This window comes from Scyliorhinus torazame, chromosome 13 (genome assembly GCF_047496885.1).
Source record: "Scyliorhinus torazame isolate Kashiwa2021f chromosome 13, sScyTor2.1, whole genome shotgun sequence".
NCBI lineage: Eukaryota > Metazoa > Chordata > Chondrichthyes > Carcharhiniformes > Scyliorhinidae > Scyliorhinus > Scyliorhinus torazame.
The window spans coordinates 110,096,715-110,119,251 of record NC_092719.1 but is presented as its reverse complement, the minus strand read 5'-3'; the positions used below and the strand labels follow the sequence as shown (position 1 = coordinate 110,119,251).

Here is a 22,537-nt window from a genome sequence, read left to right as displayed (position 1 = left end):
GTATGGAGGACATTAGCTATGAGGAGCGGTTGAATAAACTCGGTTTGTTCTCACTGGAACGACGGAGGTTGAGGGGCGACTTGATCGAGGTCTACAAAATTATGAGGGGCATAGACAGAGTGGATAGTCAGAGGCTTTTTCCCAGGGTAGAGGGGTCAATTACTAGGAGGCATAGGTTTAAGGTGCGAGGGGCAAGATTTAGAGGAGATGTACGAGGCAGGTTTTTTTACGCAGAGGGTAGTGGGTGCCTGGAACTCGCTACCGGAGGAGGTGGTGGAAGCAGGGACGATAGTGACATTTAAGGGGCATCTTGACAAATACATGAATAGGATGGGAATAGAGGGATACGGACCCAGGAAGTGTAGAAGAATTTAGTTTAGACGGGCATGGTCGGCGCAGGCTTGGAGGGTCGAAGTGCCTGTTCCTGTGCTGTACTTTTCTTTGTTCTTTTGCATTGCTTATGGATCCCCTTTGGAGAGTTGCCCTCTATCTGGGCTTTTCTCTGATTTTCCTGTTCCTTATCCTTTGTTCCTTCTTGTGGTTTAAATGTTGTACAACTTTAAATGTATTACTGCTTTAAGACAGTCAGCTTTTTTTTCAAACTGCTATTTACCTCTGTGCTTTTCCGTAGTTTTGGCAGGAAACTACAGCTCCTCCTTTTTGGACCAATTTTAAATTGTTTAACTTCGCTTTTTTTGCTGGTGGAAGATGACTACATAAATTTCTACAGTATTTCCATTTTTTCTGGCTGGCTGGAAAGTCCGTTCATCTTTCCTGGTTCTAATATCGATCTTTTTGTCAATTTTTATTGGAATGTTAGCACTTTTTTTTGTGAGGGCCACGAAGAATCCAGCACGAGTTTCAAGGATACAAAGAAATAACATTTATTTACAATAACATATATATATACACAACAGCAGCAACCTCGCTTGCTGCTTACTCCTTCCTGCTGGTTCCAAACTGGCCAGCTTTATTTATACAGGGAGTCTGTTAATGATTTCTCCGCCCCCCCTCATTGGGGAAGCTCATACTCCCACAAGATTGTGGGATTGTCATTAGTCCCCAGCCAATGGTAAGCAGGCAGGTTATAACAATTACATTATTTACATTAGTGTGTATTGTATATGCTGTGGAAAACATTATTTAAATATTATTTACAGTGACAGAGGGAGTCATATCGAAACTCACCGAATGGTGAGGAGGTGATTTGATGTCAATTTCACCAGGAGATCCAGCATGTTCCATTTGGGGCTGTTTTAAAAAAACGTTTTAACTTTGTTTTGTTTAAAACAGTTGGGGACTACTCTTCTCCCCAAAACTCCCGAACATCTCTGTCTGCTGTCCCTCGGTGCAGGAATCTCCCCCCCTGGACCCCCTGCAGGCTCTGTTCGGATTGGGAGACCTGCAATAGCTCCCCGAGGCATTTCTTCCCATTTTTCTCTTTTTTAAATTTGAACTTGTTTAACTGTGGTAATCTCTGCCTTCTATTTCTTCTTTTTAAAATTTGGACCACTTCTCTCCTCCAGCTGGGTACATCTTTTTATTTCAAACACTCCTGTCCTTTTTTTAAGTTTTACTTTACCTCAAGTTTTATTTCTCTTGTTCCTCTTTTCATTTTAATTTTCTATATCTTTCCAAACGTCTTGACTTGCCGGCCACACTGGGTTTGTTACTTTGTCTACTCCTCAGGGTCTGACACTACCTCAACAATTCTCTCTGAAACTATTTGCTAAAAAATCGTGCGAGTTTCCCTCTTTTCTTTAATTAATTCGGGTACTCACAGAGAGGTTATGCCATCCAATTGATCCACCTTGTCGTCAATATGTTATGCAGGCACATTTCTGCCGTTGTCAAGGGACTTCAGACTTTGCTTGGAACAAGAAGATGTTTATTAATAAAGAGTAACTTGGTGCAGGAGATTTTGCAGCACTAAGCTGCCTTGGAGCACAGCTCCAAGTCCTTACATGCTTACTGCATGGCCCACTAGATGTATTCTGCCCAAGAGGCCTTCACTTTCTGTGATGATCACTCATTCTCAGTTCCCATTGGTCCCTCAAGTCAGATGACCCACTTCTGCTGTGCTGTCTGAAAGAGACATGCACCACGACAGGAGGACACTTGTGGAAGGTGTCTGAGAGTATTGTTTGGAAGAAGAATCCTAATTAAGTCCTTTGAGCATTGACATTGGAAACCCTTGAGTGAAAACCAGAGTTTCAGTCAGACCAGTTGGTTCACAGTGCAACAAGAGTCTGAGGGGAGTTGAGAGTTCCATAGCATTTGTCTGGGGTGGCACCTAATAATAATAATCTTTTTATTATCACAAGTAGGCTTATATTAACACTGCAATGAAGTTACTGTTAAAAGCCCCTAGTCGCCACATTCCGGCGCCTGTTCGGGTACACTGAGGGAGAATTCAGTTCTCAGCTCGTACGGGAATTGAACCTGCGCTGCTGGCCTTGTTCTGCATCACAAACCAGCTGTCTAGCTCACTGAGCTAAACCAGCCCTTCATTGGTTTCAGAGTGTGGTGTGACTAACCACAGGATACCTATTGGTTTATTGGACTGTGCACTGACTGTAAACATTAGAGTATAAAGTAGATTCCTTACAAATCTGTATAGATCTGCAATACCTGTGGGTGAAGGAGTAATGTATTAGAATTTGTTTATCAAATGTTTTATTCTTTTGTAAAAAGTTCATCAGAGGACTCTGTGACTGTTCAGTTTCCGCTTTCCAACTTTCTAAACAAAAAATAAAAGTTAGGATCTATCAGGCCTCTTTTTACCCAAGATCTAACCTGCCCAGAAGTAACACCAGCTGGGATCATAAGACTAAAATTTGTTTTCTTTAAATTCTTGCCGGTAAGTTTCAGATGCCAAATAATGTGCATCAAAAGTAGCAACTTTTGCAACAGTGGTCATTCTGTCTACTGGATGACACAAGAAAACATGCTTTATCACCCAGGCTTGGCCACATCTTTCTGTGCCACATGGTAATCCAGCAACTAAAAGCTCCATGCATAATCTCCTGCTTTAAAATTTGGAATCAAAATTATGGGCCAGATGCCCATTATCTCACTTACTGAACTTGCTGTTATGATGTTTCTCTACCAATTCAAGAACAAGTCAATGATCGTTCCCTGCCGCTTCAGACTGGCAAAGTTTGTTCTTTCTGTCCTTGAAAATTGCTACTGATTCCAGAAGCAGAGTTGGACAAATGAGAGTTGCCTCTGGTGCACATTAATCAATTGGTATGCACCAGAAGTAACTCTTGATTGTCAAATTTCCATTTTCAGAATTTAGCAGGATTTCAAAACATCCCATGGTGTATTGCTATCACCCTATGCAAAGCTGCATCCGTGTATTGTTTCTTTTTTTAAAAATAAATTTAGTGTACCCAATTAATTTTTTCCAATTAAGGGGCAATTTAGTGTGGCCAATCCACCTCGCCTGCAACATCTTTGGGTTGTGGGGGCGAAACCCACGCACACACGGGGAGAACGTGCAAACTCCATATGGACAGTGACCCAGAGCCGGGATCGAACCTGGGACCGTGAGGCTGCAGGGCTAACCCACTGCGCCACCGTGCTGCCCGTGTATTGTTTCTTTTTACTTTAAACTTCACTTTGCTTTGTTTTTTTGAAATCTATAGAAGTCATTTGAATTTACAGAGGAGTTTGCAGTTAAATTCTCTGAAATCGAGCAGCAATTTCAGTAGTTAGGAAAAGCAAACAGGCTCATCTTCTTCACCAAGATAAGAATGAATCATTAAATGTTCTTATGTTCAAATCATTTCAGTCTGCCAGTACTGACACTGGACTATTTATATATCCACCGTCTTAAATAATGGTATTTTTAGCCAAGAAAATAAAATCCTCTTGTGTCATGCAAAAATATTGGGCACAATTCAGCAGACTCAAGGTAAAGTCTAGTTTTGGGCAGGCTTGGCGGGGAGTTTCGTGCCGGACGCATTAGCGAGATCACAGATGGTATTCAACGGCACTTACTGCCAAAAATGAGCCCTCGCCATCTTATTCGCCTGACTCGTGCCTCAGCAGCTCATCACTAATGAACTCCCAGTCAACACACAAGCATCGCAGCGCACAGACCTGCCCCTCATTTTGGCGATGCAGACCAGGTCAGGCTTCGGGGAGTGGGTGGTGTGATGGGGTGTGCAGCGAATGGGGGAGGGGAAATGGGGGGATGGTGGGGATTGAACGGACAGACATATCCTTGTCGTAGGAGAATTCAAAGATGATGAGGGCCTCTTTGGTCCTCCTGGTATGTCGTACCCTTGCCGCTGCCTGTCCTGCCTCCTCTGGCTCGAACTCAAACTCATCCTCCAGCCCCCTCTGGACTGCCTCACCCTCCTCCTCAGATGAGGCCACTGTCATAATATATATGGTGCAGACACACACACTGATGGACACACAGCAAGACCAAACAACACACACAACACCGCAGCCAATCACCAGTTAGAGCACACTCACTATAAAGACAGAGGGCATCAGTTTTCCCGCTCATTTGGGATGCAGCCTCTCAGAAGGACAGAGCTTACAGCACAGATCTTCACCATGTGCTGAGTGCATTGACTGGTTAGGATAGGCATAGGTCTTTAGTTTAATATAACATCGTGTTAACCCACAGTGAAAGTATGTTCAACAGTTTCTAGCTTAATAAAATAGTGTTGTTCTATTTTAAGTGTTGGTAGCCTGTATGTATTTCACGGATCCAGAGCACCCAACATATCATGGTACCAGTAGTTGAGGGATGTTAGAACCTCTTAGACCTACCTGCAAGTGATCTGCCTTCCACCAGCATACAGCCATCTCGCAAAATGGACAGCGTCCGCCCGCCGCCGCTCCACATCACCGGTAACCTAGGGGCCAACTGGAAGACATTCAAACAACGCTTCCAGCTCTACCTTGAAGCCACAGACCGGGAAGCTGCCTCAGACACCAGGAAGATCGTTCTTTTCCTATCCACAGCCGGGGACCATGCCATCACATTTTCAATTCTCTCACCTTTGCTGATGGTGAAGACAAATCAAAATTCAAGACAGTCCTCTTTAAGTTTGACAGTAACTGCGATATTGAGGTGAATGAAAGTTTCGAGCGCTATGTATTCCAACAGCGTTTGCAGGGTAAGGATGAACCTTTCCAGCCCTTTCTCACCCACCTCCGCATCCTTGCGCAGTCCTGTAATTACGGGTCTACCTCCGACTCCATGATACACGACCAGATCGTTTTCGGTGTTCAGTCGGACCCCCTACGCCAGCAGCTCCTCAAGGTAAAGCAGCTCACCCAAGCGATTGCCATCGAGGCCTGCGTGCTACATGAACACGCCACTAGTCGGTATTCCCACATCCAAGCGGCTGATCAGCGCGGCACGGTCCCCACGAGGCAGAACGAGTCCAACCAATCGAGCAATTCCAGGGCCTCAGCCTGGATGAGGGCGGCCATTTCACGCGCTTGTGTGCACTGAACGAGGGGACGTCGACGAATGTACTACACAGGCGCGCACCACGTACGGCCGCGCTGCGCATGCGCGGTGGCGCAGCGAGCGTACTGACGCTACAACGTGCGGCAACTGTGGCTCCGGCTATTTAAAGCGACAATGTCCTGCCAGATCCCGACGATGCCTGCGATGTGGCAAACTTGGCCACTATGCTGCTTTATGCAGATCAGCTCGGCCTACCAACTCTCGTCACTCCAGCCAGCCTCGCAGGAATGCCCGGGCCATTCAACCCACGGTCACCGAGCCCGATTCGGACCTGCTACCCGATATTGACACCAAGGACCCGAAGGCGCATTTTCGAGTCGGTATCATTACAAAAAACAGGGTGTCCCCGAAGCAAAGAATCCAGCCTCTATCGGTATACAGCATCGATCCGGACGATGAGTGGTGTGCCACCCTTACGGTCAACCGGTCCCAAATACAATTCCGCCTGGACATCGGTGCCTCTGCCAATCTCATTGCACGGTCTGACCTCCAAAGCCTTCGTGTCAAACCAGCCATCCTCCCATCAGCCTGCCAGCTATTAAATTATAATGGCAATGCCATTGCTGCCAGCGGCTCATGCCAACTTGAATTGACACACAGGTCACGCAAAGCCATCCTTCCCTTTGAAATCGTGGGCTCCTCGAAAGCCTCCCTGCTTGGCGTGCAGGCATGCAAACTGTTGAACCTAGTTCAGAGAGTTCACTCTCTCTCTCCTGCTGACGCGTCTGCCTTTCAGGACACTGACTTCAGGGCGCAGCTCGACGCCATTATCAACCAGTACCACAACATCTTCGAGGGCATGGGCACACTCCCGTACTACTACAAGATTTTATTAAAACCGAATGCCACGCCTGTGGTGCACGCACCTCACAGGGTCCCAGCACCCCTTAAGGACCGCCTCAAGCAGCAGCTGCAGGACCTCCAGAACCAAAGAGTGATTTCCAAAGTCATGGAACCGACCGAATGGATCAGTTCCATGGTATGTGTAAAAAAGCCTTCCGGCGAATTGAGAATTTGCATTGATCCCAAGGATCTAAATCGCAATATTATGAGAGAGCATTATCCAATTCCCAAGCACGAAGAGCTCACGTGTAAGATGGCTCGCGCCAAGCTCTTTACCAAACTCGACGCCTCAAAAGGATTCTGGCAAATCCAGCTCGATAAATCCAGCAGGAAACTCTGCACGTTTAACACCCCCTTTGGAAGATATTGTTACAACTGGATGCCTTTTGGGATCATCTCTGCATCAGAAGTGTTCCATAGGATTATGGAACAAATGATGGAAGGCATTGAAGGTGTTCACGTCTATGTCGATGACATAATCATTTGGTCCACCACCCCGCAGGAGCATGTTAGTCGTCTCTCCAGTGCGTATTCAGACGTATACATGAGCATGGCCTCCCCCTCAACAGGGCCAAATGCTCTTTTGGTCAGACAGAACTTAAGTTCCTCGGGGACCACATCTCCCAATTGGGTGTGCAGCCGGATGCGGACAAGGCAGCCGCCATCACAGCTATGAAAACACCAGAGGACAAGAAGGCAGTCCTCCGATTTCTGGGCATGGTCAACTTTTTGGGAAATTCATCCCTAACCTCGCCTCTCACACCACGGCTCTCAGGAACCTGGTCAGGAAGACATCAGATTTCCAATGGCTCCCTGCCCACGAGCGCGAATGGAGGGAACTCAAGGCAAAACTGACCACGGCCCCGGTCTTAGCCTTCTTTGATCCAGCAAAGGAGACCAAAATTTCGACCGATGCCAGTCAATCCGGCATTGGGGCAGTGCTCCTTCAACATGATGAGGCCTCATCTGGGCCCCCGTTGCATATGCGTCACGTGCGATGACCCCCATGGAGCAGCGCTACGCGCAGATAGAAAAGGAGTGCCTGGGTCTTCTGACCGGTGTTGTTAAATTTCACGATAACGTCTACGGACTTCCTCAATTCACCGTCGAGACTGACCATCGCCCGCTGGTCAATATAATACAGAAAGACTTGAACGACATGACGCCTCGCCTCCAGCGTATTCTTCTCAAGCTCCGGCGATACGACTTCCAGCTGGTATACACCCAAGGCAAGGACCTCATCATTGCTGACGCTCTCTCCAGGGCAGTCAACACTCCATGTGACCCAGCGGAATTTGTCTGCCAGGTTGACACCCATGTGGCATTCGCGGCCTCCAATCTACCTGCCTCGGATGAACGCCTCATCCAAATTCGCCCCGAGACGGCGGCTGACCCCTTGCTACAGCGTGTCATGCAGCACCTAATGGACGGGTGGCTCAAGGGCCAATGCCCTCACTTCTATAATGTCAGAGATGATCTGGCGGTAGTAGACGGGGTTCTTCTAAAACTGGACCGCATTGTCATCCTGCATAGCATGCACCAGCTTGTCCGAGAACAACTACACGAGGACCACCTTGGCGTGGAAAAGTGCCGCCGAAGGGCCCGAGAGGCAGTGTACTGGCCCGACATTAATGAGGACATAGCCAACACAGTGCTCAACTGCCCCACTTGTCAGCACTTCCAGCCAGCCCAGCCTCGTGAGACCCTGCAGCCCCATGAGTTGGTCACGTCACCATGGACCAAGGTGGGCATCGACCTGTTCCACGCGCTGGGTAGAGACAATATCCTGACCGTGGACTACTTTTCGAATTACCCGGAGGTGATACGGTTGCACGACCTCAGCTCGTCTGCAGTCATTCGTGCATGTAAAGAAACATTTGCTCGACACGGCATCCTGCTCACAGTTATGTCGGACAATGACCCCTGCTTCGCCAGCCAAGAATGGTCCAACTTTGCCAGGCGGTACAATTTTGCCCATGTGATGTCCAGTCCCCTGTACTCCCAATCCAACGGCAAAGCAGAGAAGGGAGTACATATCGTCAAACGGCTCCTATGCAAGACTGCCGATGCTGGGTCTGATTTCTACCTTGCCTTGCTGGCCTATCGCTCCGCCCCACTGTCCACTGGCCTGTCGTCAGCCCAATTACTCATGAGTTGCACTCTGAGGACGACAGTGCCGTCCATCCATGTCCCAGACCTCAATCACGTTCCGGTCCTTCGCCGGATGCAGCTGTCTCGTGCACAGCACAAGGTGGCTCATGACTCCCGTGCAGCTGATCTCCCTGCTCTGGCGCCAGGTGACAACGTCCGCGTCCATCTTCCGGATGGTGGTTGGTCTGCAACCGCTGTTGTCCTTCGGCAGGTGGCCCCTCGCTCATTCCTGGATCGTCTACCAGATGGCTCTACTCTGCGCCGCAATTGACGCGCCCTTCGTCTCGTTCCACGCTCACCACGTGATCTTCCAGTGTCGCCTCGCCCTCCTGCTGATCCTGCCACGGACTATGCAGAGCTCCCTGTCACTCCGCCTGCCCCTGACTTTGACGCAGTCCAGCCTGCTCCTGAACCGGTGGCTCTTGACCCACCCTTGAGGCGGTCAACCAGAATTCGTCGCCCATCTCAGAGACTAAATTTATGAACTTTTCGAATTTATGGACTCTCTGAATTGTTTTGTTGCTTTGTTTGATCGTTTCCCTGGTTTATATCTGGTGTTGCATACTGCTTCTCTGCACCAGGCACCTTCCCATGTAAATAGCTTAGTTCTCATGTACATAGTCCTGTAAATATGTCTTCGCACCCCACACGGAGTTAGGAACATTTTCACCACACATTATTTATTGCCACACACATACATTCTTTTATAAAAGGGGGGATGTCATAATATACACCAGTATATGATGGTGCAGACACACACTGATGGACACACAGCAAGACCAATCAACACACACAACACCGCAGCCAACCACCAGTTAGAGCACACTCACTATAAAGACAGAGGGCATCAGTTTTCCCGCTCATTTGGGATGCAGCCTCTCAGAAGGACAGAGCTTACAGCTTACAGCACAGATCTTCACCATGTGCTGAGTGCATTGACTGGTTAGGATAGGCATAGGTCTTTAGTTTAATATAACATCGTGTTAACCCACAGTGAAAGTATGTTCAACAGTTTCTAGCTTAATAAAATAGTGTTGTTCTATTTTAAGTGTTGGTAGCCTGTTTGTGTTCCACGGATCTAGAGCACCCAACACATCAGCCACATGTCCCTCTGCCTCCTCCTGTATCTCCACCTCCAGCATGTCGACCCTCTGGGTGGTGCACTACAAAGCACCACCCAGTGCAGTCAAGGCATCGGTACCGCATTTGGAGCAGCCCAATACACCGCTCAACGACAGCGTGGGTGGCAATGTGGGCCTCCGCCTCAGTCACAGGCCTCCACACCAGCACCATCAGCCATGATCTCAACGGGCATACCTTGTCCCGGACAAACCAACCCATCATCCTGGAGTGGTCCTTGAAGACACCGGGCATCTCCAAGTAGATCAGGATGTAGCTGTCATACACGCTCCCAGGGAAGCGGACACACAAGTGCATGATTCTGAGGTGGCGGTCGCACACAAATTTCAGCAAGTGGAACCCCTTCTGGATAATATAAGGCACTCTCTGGTGCTCGGGTGCTCGCGGGGCAATATGCATGCCATCGATCATCTCCTGGACGTGAAGTATCCCGGTGATGATAGTAAATCCTGCAGCGCGCATCTTGGTGGGCCTGGTAATATTGTCTGATGCCCGGGCACACAGAGCATCTGTCACCTCCCGTTGGGCCTGTTGGCGGAATATTGGGATATGCCACACAGGGCCCCGCCCAAGCCCTGGTGGAATAGAGGTTGAGGGTTGCGGTGACCTTCATAGCCACCGGGAGCAGGTGTCTTCCTCCTTCACAGGGTTCCATATCCGCGAGGTTCCGCGATGATTCCCTGCTGAGACGCAGTCATAATAATATTATTATTATTAATAATAATAATAATAATAATAATAATAATAATCACTTCTTGTCACGAGTAGGTTTCAATAAAGTTACTGTGAAAAGCCCCTAGTCGTCACATTCCGGCACCTGTTCGGGGGGGCTGGTACAGGAATTGAACCCGCACAGCTGGCATTGTTCTGTATTACAAGCCAGCGATTTAGCCCACTGTGCTAAACCAGCCCTCTTCTACGGCATATGGTATCTGGCAGATCACTGAATTACCAACAACGCCTGTACACCTTGGGCTTTCGCAGGCCTCCCCTTCTGGGTCCCTCCTCAGCCTGATGACTGGCCAGTTCTTCAGGATGTGTGGCGGCTCCCTGCACAATGTGTGTCACCTCCAGCATGCATTGTCGCCGCCGCCTTCTACGGCATTTGCCCACTTCGGCTACCACAAGCAACGCGAGGACAGCCTCTGCGGTATCAATATCAGCAAACATTATTATATCTGGTAGGAATTGGAGAAGGAGAGAGACTGACAATCAGTTAGGGCTTCTATCCCGGGACCCTCAAATCCTCAAGTCTCCCACCCTCCTTCCCTAAACATGACTGTCCCGCCTTCTCTCAGAGAGCCATCCGGCGAGCCAGTTCTGCTGGCAAATTTTGCTCTACACACTCACCCAACCACATCAGGAGCCCGTAGACACCACACCTCTCCTTGGGACATTAGGGAGGACATGCTCAGCTGCCCTCCACTCATCCACACACTTACCGTTTGGCTGTGCCATGTTTTCCAGCGCGTCTGGTGCAGCTCGTCAGCTCTGCACATGTGCAACCCGGGACCCGGCGATTCTCTGGCTGTTTTCCACGCAATCCGTGGGTGTTCCACACGGCGCCGGTGCTCGCCCCTCATTGGTACCGGAATCGGTAAGGGGTTGTCATCGATTTGCCCGTCGTGAATCACCCACGGATTCTCCGTTGGCGCCAGCACTTAGCCTCAGGAATGGAGAATTACGCCCCAGAAATTTAATCTTTACTCTCATCGTTTGATGATAATATAACCTTGGAAAATGCATGCCATATTTGATATAATAAATCACATTTTCGGAAGTGAGAATCATTTGCAAAGGCATTTTGAGCAAATATTTGCTTCACAAGGGAGATATAGCTCACTTATGAAATATAAGTGCTTGATTTTAAAGAAATACATTTTTATTTTTTCCCCCCTGAAAGAAAACATGACAAGCCATTGTTTAGTTTCAATCTTACCTTCACACTTTTCCAAGATCTGAACCGTTTCTCCAATTTCCAGCACCAGCCCTTGGGGCACTGATCCACGGAAGCTGCATATTGCTACGGGAAAAAACAGGAAGAGACATTTAGAATTTTCTGTGCCACGAACATATGAGCTACTGTCAACCAAGTAACAGGGAACAAATATTTCCACAGATCACCACCAGACACCCGCAACCTGCCACATAAATATTATATATTTGAATGTGAATATTGCTGAAAAGGGAGACATGTTGCCGGAGCTTTACATCTTGCACTCATCAGAACAAATCAAAAATGCAAAATTTCCAACAATCACAACAATTAAATATTAATTTAATTGGCCTGCTGCAATGTTCCAGTGAAGCTCAACGCAAACTGGAGGAACAACATATCATCTTCCGGTTAGGCAGGCAACAGCCTTCCGGCCTCAACATCGAATTCAACAACTTCAGATGATTAGCTCCACCCCATCTCCACCCATTTGTTTTCATCCCATTTCATTTTAACTGTCTTTTTTTACCATTTCTTTCTTTCTTAATATATATTAACCGCACCAGCCCCCCCCATCATCTTATCCATCTTCCCTTATCCTTTCTCCACTTTGCTTTCCCCTTCCCCTCCCCCCACATCTACATCTGTCAGAGTGTATCCTCTGATGTCAGTTTCTCCTCTGTTTGGCCTTTCACATCTTTTGTTCTCTCTGGGGACTGCCATTAGCATTCATTCCCCTTGGTTTCTGTGGCCATTAGTACCCGGTTTCCCTGGGTTTCTGTGGCTATGACTCATCTTTCATTCTCACTCCACAGTATAAATATTTCCCACTTTCTCTGTCTGTCAGCTTTGCAGAGTCATTGGGCTCGAAACATTAGTTATTTTCTCTCCCTACAGATGCTGCCAGACCTGCTGAGATTTTCCAGCATTTTCTTTTTGGAATTAAATATTAAATATATTAAAGGTATTCAATATTCCTAGATTCAAGGGGCGTAATCTACCAGCTGCGGTCTATCAGAACTGGGGCGCAACACGGCCGGTAGATAGGCCTTCCCCGGAGTTCCCGACAGCCATTACGCCTCACGAGATATAACCAGTTTAAAAATACACTTAGCCGTATTTGTGCCGGATCTAACGGCCAGCCAGTATCTATTGGTCTCGCTGAGGAGACCCCAGCCGGCGCCGTTCAATATTGGTCTCCACAAATGGGGACCAGGCAGAATGGTAACTATGGGGGCAGCACGGTGGCTCAGTGGTTAGCACTGCAGCCTCACGGGTTCCATCCCGGCTCTGGGTCACTGTCCATGTGGAGTTTGCACATTCTCCCAGTGTTTGCGTGGGTTTCGCCCCCACAATCCAAAAGATGTGCAGAATAGGTGGATTGGCCGTGCTAAATTGCCCCTTAATTGGAAAAAACCTGAATTGGGTACTCTAAATTTATTTTTTAAAAGCTATGGGGGCCTCTCAGGCGATCAGAGGCCGTGGGTGGTTGGCCTCCGGGCAGTGTGGTACCCTGGCACTGCTGGTGCCAACCAGGCACCTTTGCACTTCCAGCCTGGCAGGGGCACTGCCAGGGTGCCTGGGACTGCTAAAGTGCCAGGCTGGTATATTGCCCGCACTGGGTCAGGCCCGGGAGTGCCCTGCCCATTTTAAAGTGGCGTCCTGATCGCTTCCTTTTTTAAAAGTCATTTATGGGATGTGGGCATCGCTGGTTAGGCCAACATTTATTGCCCATCCCTAGTTGCCCTTCAGAAGGCGGTGGTGAGTTGCCTTCTTGAACTGCTGCAGACCTTGAGGCGTAAGTACACCCTCTATGTTGTTAAAGAGGGAGTTTCAGAATTTTGCCCCAGCGACAGTGAAGGAGCGGCGGTATATTTCCAAGTCAGGGTGGTGAGTGACTTGGAGGGGAACCTCCAGGTGGTGGGTTCCCTAGGTATCTGCTGCTCTTGTCCTTCAAGATGGTAGTGGTCATAGGTTTGGAAGGTGGAACCTTTGTGAGTTATTGCAGTGCATCGTGTAGATGGTACGCATGGCTGCCACTGTCCGTCGGTGGTGGAGGGTTTGAATGTTTGTGGAAGGGGTAGCAATCAAGCGGGCTGCATTGTCCTGGATGGTGTCGAGCTTCTTGAGTGTTGCTGAAGCTGCACTCATCCAGGCAAGTGGAGAGTATTCCATTACACTCATGACTTCTGCCTTGTAGGTGATGGACAGTCTTTGGGGGTCAGGAGGTGGGTTACTCACCGTAGGGTTCCTAGCCTTTGACCTGCCCGGTAGTCAGTTTTAATGTGGCTAGTCCAGTTCAGTTTCTGATTAATGGTAACCCCAGGATATTGATTGTGGGGGACCCAGCTTGGGTCACTGTCTGTGCGGAGTCTGCACATTCTGTCCGTGTCTGTGTGGGTTTCCTCCAGGTGCTCCTTTTCCTCCCACAAGTCCCGAAAGATATGCTTGTTAGGTGAATTGGACATTCTGAATTCTCCCAGTGTACCCGAACAGGTGCCGTAGTGTGGCGACTAGGGGATTTTCACAGTTAACTTCATCGCAGAGTTAATGTAAACCTACTTGCGACACTGATAAAGATTATTAGGGTAAAATGAAAATAGACATTGTGGTATAAGTTTGAGAAGAGCAACAGCAGTGCACACCAGGACTGCTCATGAACTGTCCTGCATTGAGAAGAATGATTTCCTCCCTGCACTAGGCAGAATGAAATTACAAATGTTTTTATCAAGAACAGGTTTAGAATTTCTGAGTGAAATTGTCAGCCAAATAGCTGGCCTATATGTTTAGCAGAGAAAGATCTGTGGCACCTAAACCAGCTATTGCTCCAGTCGACTGACCATTGATGCCTGGTTGCCACAACTCGGCAGCCAACAAGTGGGTGAGATATGACTTCTATAATTCACTTAGATTGGCATACCTTGAACAAAGACTCTAACTCGGCTCTTTAGTGAGAGACAAAAGTGCACTTGAGCTCAAAAATGCTTTGTGTTGTTGACAGGAAGATAAATAGCCATGCACATAGCAAACAAACATACCTTATGACGCAGTTTATAATATGAGGAATTTTTAATATTGTCAATAAAAATGGTTTAGATGAAACTTGAGAAAGCTAGATTTAATTACGGTAACACTGATCAATAGCTTCATTGACTTACATCCGGAATGATTGGTAAAACACAGGTATGTCGCAGGTCACTAAACTTTGAATTGCAAAAGTATGCAACAAAACCCACTGTTTGAATCAGCAAATTGTAAGTAACAATATTCAACTGAAGACTTCTGCTAGAAGATTGAATGTAATCAAGTAGTCTCAGGGAGAGTGTACCTTTTTTGAAATGACCAGGAACTCAGTATTCAAATCTTGAAAGTATGCATATCAACAGAGTTACTATTTAGTATGATACGGATTTAATCAAATTGGTCCATAAAGGATTCAAGGTGTTAGGTAATTAACAGGTTCAGTTCTGTATGTGTTCTCTCTTATTGGTCAGGGTATATGGAAAACTTTACGAAAGTAATATATCAGTTCAACTCCTACAAATAGTTTGTCAAATATTACGATGCCACTATGTTCAAAAGGCAGGGATGGGGATATTTTAGTAAGGACACAGGGAGCTGGATTCTCCAATTTTGAGACTAAATGCTGACACCGGCGTGGGAACAGCGGTGTTTTACGACAGGAAAGACAGCAAATCTAAATGGGCTAGCACCATTGCCACGTGAAACTCAACCGGTTCCATGCAAAACGGCGCTGGATTCGGCGGTTCCGTGATTGGCGCACATGAGGCTCACACGCTGCAGCCGCACTTAAACGATCCATCCCCCCACACACACCGTCCCAGTCAACAAGATGGCTGCAAGGAGAGCAGCGCCATGGTTCAGGGTCACTGAGCTGGACACCCTCCTGGATTCCGTGGAAGGCCGCCAGGCGCCACCACTCGCCGTGTCTGGGCGCAGGTGGCAGACGTCGTCTGCGCTGTGGGCAACGTTGTGCGGATTGCCATTCAGTGCAGGAAGAAACTGCACAACCTCCTCAGGGCGTCCAAGGTGAGTAGGCAGCGCTGTACCCCTGATACTAACCCCGCCCCCCCATACACCTGCAACTCCCCCACCCAGGGGGAACGGCGAATCCCCACCCTGCCCCATATGCCATCACCCATGCCAGCCGCAATGGTTGGATGCCCTGGCCACTGATGCCATCATCTACCCAACCCCTGGGCTGCATGTGTTGGAACGTCGAACAGTGTCGTTGTTTGTGTTTGCCCCGTCCCCCGGCCCGCTGTCTAATCATACATGATGTCTTGTGACTTATAGGACCTGCTGGAGATGGGACCGGTAAATCCGGAGCACGCCGACCCCAGTCAGTGCCAGAGCCGGTGCCTCCCAGATGGCCAAGCACTGAGCAGCCTGAACACCAGCCCTCTGCCTGATACACAGGACACCTCAGAGCTCGGATTGAGGATGACAGTGATTTTCCGTCACAGCTGTTTCCAACACCCTCCACCATCTCAAGAGACTATAACCTCGGACGGACATTTTAGTGAAAAGGTCCTGGGACACAATCTGGTGCACACCACACATCGCATCTGGTACAGCAGGTGGAGGTAGGAACCAGCTGCCGCCCAGACAGAACCAGGGCTCCTGGAACATCCAGTCGCAGCCACAGTGGAAATACAATCAGAGACCAATGGACTGCAGGAGGAGGTGACGGCGGGCCTCCAGCACCTGCAGGTGCAGGTGGAGGAGTCCATCCGCGTGCAGAAGCAGAGGTGGTGCCGATCATACGTGCCAACCAGGCCGACACCGCATGGGTGGCGTCCGCGCTGGAGGCAATGGGAACGACTGTGTCGGTAATGGGTCAGAGTGTCCAAGGCATGGGGATGCATCTCATGAGTGTACAGGTGTTGGTCCTCTGGAGTCAGTATCTGCACATGAGGTGAGAGGTCCTCTGAAACTACCGTCCGGTGGGGCGGCTAGCAGCCATGTAGCATAAAGCCCAAATGAGCGGGCCAGTGGCCGCGCATGCGACTGCCTATGGCGCCGCGCCGTACAACATGGCACCGGCCGCGCGCAGAACCGGCCTGCCAAAAACTGCCCCCCCGTAACCAGCCTTGCCACCCCCAGACAAACCCACCCCAGCCCCCGCTGAAGCCACCCTGCCAACAGTACGGCACCACCCACCCACCACTCCGACTGTGGCGGCTCTGGACTCAGTCCGCAGCCGCCACGCGAGGTCCCCGAACAGTGTGAGCACACCGTCGGGGACTCGGCCCATCGAGGGCAGAGCATCGGGGGTTCTCAGGTGACGTCCTGCGGGCATCCATACGGTGTACGGCATACTCTCCAAGTACACCGTTATTGAGGGGCGGAACATCGAAAAGACAATGCGGCCCTCGAATCCGGCAGAAACGGGAATTCACCAGCTGCGATTTCGCCGTTGCCGATCGGAGAATCCAGCCCTAGGTTTTTCTTTTGCTTTGGTCAGAAGCTGGAAGGTCACAGCCCTGATGTTGGTTTCTCTATTTCAGCGGCTACGTGTGAACTCGAACAGAGAATTTGCGGGTGTTATACGACCAAAAGACGGCACGACCCCTCACCGATTCCAGGACCAACGAGGGTCAAGCAGTGGCACTGGTTAAACTACCGGCTCCCACGCCGAAAACGGCCGGAAAATGGCCAGGTCCCTGGCCGCTCGTGTGCACAGCTGACGACCTGCAGCAGTTGTTCCATGCAACATGGTGCCGGCCATATGCGGACCCGACCCATCCTCCCGCGATCTCGCAGCCGCCACGCCGGGTTCCTGACCACTGAGACTACACTTGCCCAGTGTCATTGGGATCTCGGCCCATCGGGGGTGCAGCATTGCGATTATGCAACGTCGCAATTATGCCATTCCGAGGTGGGCGGGGGGGAAAGAGTATGGCTGACCAGGTTCAAACCGGCGCCGGCCCCGGTTCGGGCGGTGGAGTCGATTCTCCGGCCAATCGCCGATTACGATATCGGAGTCAGGCAATGGAGAATCAATCCCCCGATCTCTCATTCTCATCTAATGGGTTCATTCTTTTTTTTTTTGTAAACATTTTATTGAGGTATTTTTGGGTTTACAACAACAACAAAATAAACAATGTACATTAGTCTATAAATATAGTGCAAAAGCCGTCTCCCTCCCTTACAGGTCCCACCTTCATTAACCACCTACCCTAAGCTAAACTAACCCTCCCCCCCCCCCCCCCCTCTGCTGACGATTAATTTTCCGCAAAGAAGTCGACAAACGGTTGCCACATCCGGGAGGCAAACCCTAACATTGACCCTCTCATGGCGAACTTAATTTTCTCCAGACAGAGAAAGCTAGCCATGTCAGATAGCCAGGTCTCCGACTTGGGGGCTTTGAGTCCCTCCAAGCTAGTAGTATCCTTCTCCAGGCTACCAGGGAAGCAAAGGCCAGAACGTCTGCCTCTTTCTCCTCCTGGATTCCCGGACCTTCCGACACCCCGAAAATCGCCACCTCTGGACTTGGTGCCACCCTTGCATCCTTGTTTTTAATACCGTGGACATGACATCTGCAAACCCCTGTCAAAATCCCCTAAGCTTTAGACATGTCCAGAACATGTGGACATGGTTCACTGGCCCTCCCGCACACTTTGCACACCTGTCTTCCACCCCAAAGAATCTGCTCATCCGGGGCACTGTCATGTGGGCCCGATGAACGACCTTGAATTGTATCAGGCTGAGCCTGGCACATGTTGTGGACGCGTTGACTCTACTCAACGCATCCACCCATAGACCATCCTCTATCTCTCCTCCCAGCTCCTCCTCCCACTTGCGCTTCAGCGCCTCAGTCTGCGTCTCCTCTGACCCCGTAAGTTCCTTGTAAATGTCAGAAGACGCTGCCCTCTCCTACTCACCCTCTGGAAACTACCCTGTTTTGAATTCCCCCAGGTGGTAGGAGCGGGAAGGTTGAAACCTGTCGACGTAGGAAGTCCCGCACCTGCAGGTACCTGAATTTGTTTCCCCTTGCCAATCCAAACTTCTCCTCCAGCGCCCTCAAACTCGGAAAGCTCCCCTCTATAAACATGTCCCCATCCTCTCAATCCCTGCACTCCGCCATCTCCGGAACCCCCCATCCATACTTCCCGGGGCAAACCGGTGATTATTACAGATTGGAGACCGAACCAATGCTCCATCTGCTCCTACATGCCTCCTCCATTGCCCCTAGACTCTCAGGGCCGCCACCACCACAGGGCTGGCGGGAGCGGCAGAGGCGAAGTTACAAACGCCCCCAAACTGGTGCCCTTGCATGAAGCCGCCTCCATATGCTCCCATGCTGACCCTCCCCCCACCATCCACTTTGCCGCCCAGTAATAGTTACTGAAATTTGGCAGCACCAGCCCGCCCTCTCCCCGACTCCGCTCGAGCATTACCTTCCTTACTCGCAGGTTCTTGCCCGCCCAAACAAAGCCAGTGATCACTTTGTTGACCCGTTTAAAAAAGGACCGTGGAATAAAGATGGGGGGGGACATTGAAATACAAACAGGAATCTCGGGAGGACCGTCATCTTCACCGTCTGCACCCTCCCAGCTAATGACAACGGAAGCGCGTCCCATCTCCGAAAGTCGTCCTTCATTTGGTCTACCAGTCGGGCCAGATTTAATTTATGCAGGCGGTCCCATTCCCGCGCCACTTGGATGCCTAGATACCTAAAGCTTCCCCCTACTAATCTAAAAGGCAGCTCCTCCAATCGTCTCTCCTGTCCCCTTGCGTGGACCGCAAACATCTCACTTTCCCCCATATTTAGCTTATATCCCGAAAACCGGCCAAATTCCCCTGGAATTCTCATGATTTCTTCCATCCCCTCCATTGGGTCCGATACATACAGAAGCAGGTCGTCTGCCTAATGCGAGACTCTGTGCTCCACCCCCCCTGGACCAGCCCCTTAAAGCTCTCAGTGCAATTGCCAGCGGCTCTATTGCTAGCGAGAACAACAGTGGGGAGAGGGGGCATCCCTGTCTCGTCCCCCTGTGCAGTCTAAAATAGTCTGATCTTGTCCTATTCGTCCGTACGCTCGCCACAGGAGCCTGATACAGCAACCTGACCCAGTCAATAAAGCACCGCCCAAATCCGAACCATCCCAGTACCTCCCACAGATATTCCCATTCTACTCGATCAAAGGCCTTTTCTGCATTCATTGCCACCACTACCTCCACCTCCCTACCTTCCAGGGGCATCATGATCATGTTTAATAGGCTTCTTATATTGGCCACCAACTGCCTACCCTTAACAAATCCCGTCTGGTCCTCCCCAATAACGTCCAGAACACAATCCTCAATCCTGGAGTTCAAAACTTTGGCCAACAGTTTGCCGTCCACATTCAACAAGGATATCAGCCTGTAGGACCCACACAGCTCCGGGTTCTTGTCCCGCTTAAGGATCAGCGAAATAGTGGCGTGTGACATAGTTGGGGGCAGCACCCCTCTCTCCCTTGCCTCATTGACTGTCCTCATCAACAACGGTCCCAATATCCCAGAGAACTTTTTATAGAACTCCACTGGGTACCCGTCTGGTCCCGGGGCTGTACCCGACTGCATGGCCTTCAGACCATCCACTATCTCTTCCAACCCGATTGGGGCCCCCAGCCCTTCTACCAGCTTCCCGTCCATCTTTGGGAAATTCAGCCCCCCCCAAGTGCCTCATCCCCTCCGGCCCCGTTGGGGGTTCCGACCCATACAGCCTACTGTAAAAATCCTTAAACACCTTATTCACCGTTCCTGAACCTCTAACCTGGTTCTCATCTCCATCATTTACTTTCCCTATCTCCCTGGCTGCCTCCCCCTTTCTAAGCTGTTGTGCAAGCATTCTGCTGGCCTTCTCTCCATGCTCATAGATCGCCCCCCTCGCCTTTCTCAGCTGCTCCACCGCCCTCCCTGTGGTTAACAAACCGAACTCCGCCTGTAACCTCCGCCGTTCCCTTAAAAGCCCTGCCTCTGGGGTCTCCGCATACCTCCTATAAACCTGTAGTATCTCCTTTACCAGGCCATCCGTCTCTGCCCTGTCTACCTTCTCCCTGTGGGCCCGTATCGAGATCAGCTCCCCTCTAACCACCGCCTTCAGTGCTTCCCAGACCACAGCTGCTGAAATTTCCCCCGTGTCGTTGACCTGCAGGTAGTTCTGAATACATTTCCTCAGCCACTCGCACACCCCTTTGTCAGCTAAAAGTCCCACATCGAACCTCAAGTGCGGGCGCTGGTTACTGTTTTTACTAACCTGCAGGTCAACCCAGTGCGGAGCATGGTCTGAGATTGTGATCGCCGAGTACCCCGTGACCACCACCCCCATCAGTAAAGCCCTGTTCAGAATAAAGAAATCGATCCGGGAGTACACTTTATGCACGCGTGAGTAGAAGGAGAACTCCTTTACCCTCGGCTGCCCAAATCTCCATAGGTCCACCCCCCTCCTCCCATCTGCTTCATGAACCCTTTTAGTTCCTTTGCCATTGCTGGCACCCTGCCCATTTTTGAGCTTGACCGGTCTAGGCCAGGGTCAATAACTGTGTTGAAGTCCCCTCCCATGACCAACTTGTGCAAGTCCAAGTTCAGTATCTTCCCCAGCATCCTCTTTATGTACTCCACATCGTCCCAATTTGGCACATACACATTTACTAATACAACATGCACCCCTTCCAGTTTCCCACTGACCATAATGTACTGACCTCCTACATCCGAAACTATTCTATCCGCCTCAAACACCACCCGCTTATTGATCAGGATCGCGACCGCTCTAGTCTTTGAATCTAGTCCCGAGTGACCCAGCCTTTCCTCAATCTAATTTGGTCAGCTACTCTAAGGTGCGTCTCCTGCAACATTACCACGTCCGCCTTCAGTCCCCTCAGATGCGCGAACACGCGTGCCCTCTTGACCGGCCCATTTAGCCCTCGTACATTCCAGGTGATCAGCCTCGTTGGAGGGCTCATTTGCCCCCCCCTTCGCCAATCAGCCATCCCCTTTTTTGGGCCAGCCTCCAGCCCGTGCTCCCCAACTACATCAGCCCGCCCCCAGGCAGCCTCCGCCCCCAGGCAGCATCCGCCCTCAGGCAGCCTCTCTGTCCCTTAGCACAAGTCCCTCCCTCGTCAGCAGAACATTTCTCACCCCTCCCCCCCCTCCCCCCCCCCCCAGTAACAACACAATATAACTCAACCCCTGTAATAAACCTAACATATGCACACCCCCCACTACGCTTCCTTGAGCTAGCCCGCCCAGCTAGCTTGGTGGCCCTGGCACCAAAAAGTCTCCCACCTATTGTTCCATCCCCACCTATACATACATATTCCAATGACAAACAATCCCAACACAATTGCCCAACAGAAAAAACAGGAAGAAAAAAAAACGTTAACAAAGATCAAGAAAGAGATCCAAAATCTAAATAAGCACAACTCCATCCCCCAACTTACTCATCTCTGCAACTGGCCCCAAATCAATACAGAAGGCATTACAGAAAGCATCCACAAAACGAAAAACGAGAAACTTTTTTTTTTTTTAAAACATGAACATTGCAGCAAAATTCAAAAGTTCTCAGTCCACCACCAGTCCTTTCCTTTTCGCGAAGTCCAGCACGTCCTCAGGCAACTTGAAATACAAGTGCTGTTCCTCGTACATGACCCAGAGACGGGCCAGATACAACAGTCCGAACTTCACCTTTTTCTTAAAAAGGGTCGACCTGATCTGGTTAAAGCCCGCTCGTCTCCTGGCCACATCCGCACTTAGGTCTTGGTAGATCCACAGGATACTGTTGTTTCATTTGCAGCTCCGTGTCTGCGTGGCCCACTGTAGAATGCGCTCCTTATCCAAGTACCTATGGAATCTCACCACCATTGCCCTTGGGGGGGGTGGTCTCCCATTGGTGGCTTCCTCACGAGTACTCTATGAGCTCTGTCCACCTCCAAGGGTCGGGAGAATGCCCCATCCCCCAGC

General features: G+C 49.9%; 1 protein-coding gene across 7 annotated transcripts in view; it reads right to left on the bottom strand.

Moving 5' to 3' along the window:
* dock3 (dedicator of cytokinesis 3) overlaps window positions 1-22,537 on the bottom strand; it is a 1,587,592-nt gene that overhangs the window by 1,454,677 nt on the left and 110,378 nt on the right. For all 7 annotated transcript variants that reach the window (XM_072472048.1, XM_072472049.1, XM_072472047.1 and 4 more), the window contains exon 2: window positions 11,574-11,657. In XM_072472048.1, the coding sequence (XP_072328149.1) occupies window positions 11,574-11,657 (84 nt within the window). The remainder of the gene's footprint in view (window positions 1-11,573; window positions 11,658-22,537) is intronic.